The sequence below is a fragment of the Alligator sinensis genome, unplaced genomic scaffold (assembly GCF_000455745.1).
Source record: "Alligator sinensis unplaced genomic scaffold, ASM45574v1 scaffold253_1, whole genome shotgun sequence".
In the NCBI taxonomy this organism is placed as follows: Eukaryota; Metazoa; Chordata; order Crocodylia; family Alligatoridae; genus Alligator; species Alligator sinensis.
Window position 1 is genome coordinate 47428 of NW_005842147.1, and position 5762 is coordinate 53189.

General features: G+C 44.6%; 1 protein-coding gene across 3 annotated transcripts in view; it reads right to left on the minus strand.

The window, feature by feature from the left end:
* The window catches only part of MAK (male germ cell associated kinase), a 46958-nt gene extending 41201 nt beyond the window's left edge, over positions 1-5757 (minus strand). For 2 of the 3 annotated variants that reach the window (XM_014520742.2, XM_014520739.2), the window contains exons 1-2: positions 5641-5757; positions 1827-2168 (exon numbers count right to left, since the gene is read on the minus strand). In XM_014520742.2, the coding sequence (XP_014376228.1) occupies positions 1827-1927 (101 nt within the window). In that variant the 5' untranslated portion in view covers positions 1928-2168; positions 5641-5757. The remainder of the gene's footprint in view (positions 1-1826; positions 2169-5640) is intronic. The other variant, XM_014520740.2, reaches the window with a different exon arrangement.
* Positions 5758-5762: the final 5 nt, after the last annotated feature.

The window sequence follows — 5762 nt, forward strand, 5'->3', positions numbered from 1 at the left end:
ATAGGTCACCTGGTCGTAGAAGGAAATGAGATTGGTCAAGCAAGACCTACCTGCAACAAACCCATGCTGGCTATCCCTTAAGATGTTGACATTGGCCAGTCCATTAAGGATGGCCTCTTTAATAAACTTTTCTAAGATCTTCCCTGGGATAGAAGTCAGGCTGATGGGCCTATAGTTAGCCGGATCCACTTTCCTCCCTTTCTTGAAGATAGGCACCACATTGGCCTTCTTCCAGTCTTCAGGCACTACACCAGAGCGCCAAGAGTTTATCCTCCATCCTTTGTAGGCCTTTCTTTTTAGCCTCAGGAGGTCTGCTAGGTCCCTGGAGAGCCAGGGGGGCTGCTGTGCCCTCTTGCTGCCTTTCCTCCGAGATGGAATAGACTTAGTTTGTGCATTGAGGATCGCTCCCTTGAGGAGCAACCACGCCTCTTGAACTCCCCTCTCCCTGTGGTCACAGTCCCTTAGGGCCTCACTGACAAGCCTCCTGAGCTTCTCAAAGTCGGCTTTCCTGAAGTCAAAGACTTGCGCGTTGCTGACCGACTTGCCAGCTTTTCGGCAGATGGTGAAGGCGATCAGCTCGTGGTCGCTGTCACCCAGCTTCCCATCGATCACTAGGTCGCCGACTAGGTCATCCCCAGTAGCCAGTACCAGGTCAAGCAGCGCTTTGCCTCTCGTTGGCCCATAGACTTCTTGAGTCAGGTAGAAAAACTGCACTGCAGAAACCTAGAGTGCACCATTTGACCAGAGGCTTGTCTGGGGTTGGAAACTTCCAAGCTACAATGGCAACATGCTTTCCTACCAATAAGGGCACCCTTGTCTCCACAGTCTGACACTGGAGGTAGGGGGCAAGCTTAGCACAGATTTCCATGAAGGTACCCCAAAACATGTGGAAGTTCATACACCACTGCTGGTCATCCCAGGTGCCTGTAATGATCCATTCCTACCAGTTGCTGCTCATCTCCTTGGTCTATAGATGCTGCTCCACTGTTTGAAGGTACTCCCACATCTGCCTGGATACATCATACTAACCTGTGGTCAACACATTTCTGGGTCAGCAGCTGCCACCTCAAAGTAAGAGCTGGATGTAACCACATATCTCCTGCTGGTTGGCAGTGAGCAAATGCATGAGCTTTCCCTTCCCAAGCTGTCTTTCTTTACTCTTTGTGCAAATGGCAGTAGCCAAGTCAGCCATCAGAGTACTCCAACAGTGCCTTTCCCATGCAGTCTCAAGGGCAAGCTCACAACACTGGGACGGCCTGGTCTGTAGGGTGAGGACCACATAAGGATCTATTCTGCAGACTGGTTGATAGTAGCATGGTGGTGGTGGTAGCTGTGGGTCACAGTGAGCAGACAGTCCAGGGCATAATTTGCTCAATGAATGCCACCAAAGTCCCTCCCACAACAATTATACCACCCACTGCTACTGGGTAAACACCCAATGGGCACTCTGAGTGGGGCTCAGGAATTCCCAGGAAGCTATGAACACTTAATTAGCTCAAGGCATGTTGGCCTATGTGCTCTCATCAGCTACCTGCTGCCAGAAAAGCAACAGTACATTCAGCCCCTCACTGAACTCCAACTGAAAGGGTGCTGGTATGTGTGCGCCAATCCTGCACCTTTTCTGTTCTGGGAGAAACACAAATAAAATTGGTCCTGGGACAAACGAGACATCTGTTCGTACCATAAGATATATGAGTTTACTTGTAAAAAAATAAATAAATAAATAAATAAAAGAAAAAAAATTACTTTCTCCTTGTATCCATAAATCCATAAGACAACTCTTACTCTTTAAACATGTAAAACTGTGTTTACTCAATCACACATACCTTTTGATAGCCACAAGCTCGCCTGACTCATTGCTCTTCCCCATCAGTACACTGCCATAGGTACCATCACCAAGTTGTTTCAAAGTTGTGTACCGTTTCATTTTGTAAGACCAGGATAGTTGGAAGCCTTGAAAACTTTTAATTTTACCTCTTTTTATAAAGAACTTCTATACTCCTTATATGTTTTAAAACGATTGTATGTTTTTTTCCACAATGCTGTAGTTATTCAATGATGAGAAACCACCCACTGGCATAAGACACTCAGTTGTCTTCCTCGGGTTTATAGCCAGCTTAGGATTCAGCAGCAAGGTACGGAATAGTGCAGCCATTCTTACAAGCATCCTTAAAAAATAAAATAAACATGGACACATTAAAAGTATTCTGTAGCTCTAATCCAGTATATGAATTGACTAATAGGAATAATAAATTGCCTTTATAGTGATGTGTTCTCTGTATAATAAAACATCCCAAAATGGATAGTTTCTTTATAATGCTGTCATGAGGTACAAGAAACAGATCTAATTTTATTCCATCTACAAGTATTAAGTACCATACTACACCTAAAGGATTTTTTTTCCTGTAAAATGGGAGCATACCCTCCATATCACTAAAAAGAGTATTACCATGAATCCAACATACTGAAAGTAGCTGCTGTCCACTAATGAGAAGGTTTATCCAGACCTGCAACTGGCTACCACATATACAACTGTCAGCAGGTTGTGCCTGCTTGAGCTGGCAGGCTCCTGACAGAAGCAGTAATGTATGCCTTATCATTCACCGTTGCCTCTGCCTTTGGTGAGAAATCCTGATTGTCAGGCTGCCAGAAGCAAATTACTTCATAGGCAACAAATGTGAATTTTTTTTGGCTCTTGTACATCAACCAGTTTGGCCACAAAGGGAAGTCACTTTACACACTGCTGAAAAGCAGCCACCTGCATGCTGAAATGAAGTACAGTCATTGTTTAATAGTGAACAGGAATGATACACAGTAGATTTAGGCCATGAGGTAACATGATCTTAGCCAATTAAAAGTACAGCAAGAATTTTAAGTAGGCAAAAACACTAATGATCCCAGAGTCTCCCATCTGTTGTCTTGTAACAGAGTCTTAAACGCCAATCCTGAGGTCACTTACAAATATTCTTAACCTTACTACCATAAATAATCACATGAATTTCAACGGGACTGCTCACAGTGGTACAGTTAAACAGATACATAAAGGTTTACAAAAGCAGGGCCTTAACTAAGAAATGTACTAATAAGGCAGGTCTTATTACTGAGCTTATTTATCTTTTAAAAAAAGCTGCAATTAAATAAATTAAGGTATCCTACTTTTGTATTAATGAACAGCATCACAAAACATATACTGACTGCATATTTTATTATGTTTATGTACATATATAATAAAAGAAATGGATTAATTATAGTGAAAATTAAGTGTTCAAATCCTTTAAACAACTTTGAAAATCTTATAAATAATTACATAAACTGTTAAAAATCAAGGCTTAAAAGGTTAATCGAGTATGATCTGTACTAAAGATAGGCCTATATACACCTCAGCTTTAGGGATCTTCCTCTGTGTATCTGGGTGCATCTATATGAGAAGTGTACTGTGGAGCTAATTAGGATTGCAGTAAATGCCTCGGTGTCTACATGCGTGGCCCTATTAGGCCACAGGAAACTAATAAACTCGACAGCAATGCACATGTAGATGCTGACACGGCTGGCCGGGGCACAAGGGTTCTTCAGTGCAAGTACTGCCTGTCAGCTAACCTAGTACTGAAGCAACCTTATGCCCCAGCCAGCCAAATATACCATCAAATATCATAGTAAACAAAATGAAAAAAAGAGGACACTTCCTTTTCCAATGTCTTATTTCTGAGTCCATATACACATAACTGCATCTCCTTCTTTTAAGACAAAAACCAAAATGGCATAATTTTAACACCTTGCTTGTCCTATGCCCAATACACAGTTTAGTTAAGAGAAGACCCTGCATGATGCTCAATGCCCTCTCACCATCACTGACATGGGGTTAAGATAAAGCCAATCAGCACTTCAAAACTATTAAGCCCCCCATACAAAAAAAATGTTGCATTTATTGGAAGTAATAATAATCCAGAAATTCTTTAGATCATGATAAAAACGCTGTATAGATTTACATTCCACTACAACAGACACTGACAGATAACAATTCACGTGTCAAATCACATGCCCAGTTCAGATGTGCAAGCTTTTTTCCATAAACTCTGTACTGGCCTCACCCATCTTCAGGAGCAATACCTGGCTACCAACATAAAATTATTCTTGCCAAGCTGAATGTCTACTACACAAAAACAAATAAATAATGCATGGAGTTCAAATGTGCTAAACCAGCACACCAATTTCTTTCTCCTCTGTAAAAAAATCTCTGTCTACAAATTTAGGGTCCATCTTCACCACAAGTTTGGGGAACCAAAGGAATGCCCATAGAGCCCTCCACAGATCCCTGAGCAAGATCACGGCCATACAGTCTTCTATACACACGTATTTCCAAACGTTATGCAGATCCCCCACCACATGCTGGAGCAACCACTGTAAATACTCTGCTGAAGGGAGAAATCCTATTGCGAGTGACAGGCTGTTCCTTAGTCTAAGTGACATAATCCCATGTAAAGAGATTACTGGCAGCAAAGAAGGATTAAACTAAAGGACAAATAGAAGACATTGCAATTGCTCAAATCAGCCTGAAAGCTGGTAAATATTTACAGAATTTAAATAACCTGTAAACTTTCCAAGCATGTTTTCACATGCATGCAGCATCACAAACTGCATGTGCATATTTTATTCGAGCAACAGTAATGGTCACCACTGATTTTAAAAATACCCATCGGTAACTTTGAAAGAGCAAAACAAGTAACAGCAAATCATAAAAAGATGCGTCAGATCTAATCCTGCCAACCTTACTCAGCCACATGAGTGCGAATAAGGGGCTAGTGAACTGACCCATACCGAATATTCATGTTTGGTTGCATTTTATTATAAAGCAATTATTATTATTTGAAATAAAAGTTCAATAGCCTTTTAAAAACGTTTATGTTGGCAATACTCCAGGTGGTGCTAAAGCTGGCCAAGAAACAGGGCTTCCAGTCTGTATGAATCAGATTTAAAAAAAAACAAAAAACCTTTTTTGGGGGAGGTAAAGCGGGGGGGTTTCCAGCACAAGGGAAGCAACTAAGGCCCTGCAGCTGCTGGGGAAATAATGTCCCTGCTGCTATCAAGGCTTCCTGAGAGCAATCCCTTGTCACGGGCCAGCAGCATGGCTGGGACGGCCCCACACACTTCCTCGAAAGGCGAGCCCTGCCAAAGCACGCGCAGGCTCCCAAGGCACGTCTGTCAGCATCCCCAGGGGGCTGCTGGTTCAACGCCCCAAGAACCCCTCGCCTCTAGCTTCCCCTCCACCCTCAGGGCCACCGAAGCAGTATCACATGCCTGGCATTCACTGCCCTGGCTGTCAGGGGGCCAAAAGCAAATGCCGACCAGGTTCTTTGGGAAAACCCGGTCTTAAATAGCTGCTCTGGGAAAAGAGATCGGATTTCCCCAAAGAGCCCTGTCTGCCTGAGTCCTCAGACCCACACGGCTACCACCTCCACCCCCGAAAGCAAGTGAACGACTCTTCTGCAGCAACCAGCCTGGCCACCGAGGGAAGCCGGGTTACAGATTGGAAAGCTGGGGAGCAGCCCCCAGCCCACCTGCTAGCTTGAGCAGCTGCGGGGCGCCCGGACCCCTCTCCCGCGGCCCCCGTGCGGGACACTCCGCAACCCGCCCCGCACTCACTGCCGCGCTCCAGACCGCTGCGGGCGACGCCGCCCGGGCCGCCCCCGCTCTCTCCCGGCGCATCCCAACGGCCCAGCCCCGCTACCGCAGCGTCTCCTAGACGACGACGCTGGGGGGGGGCC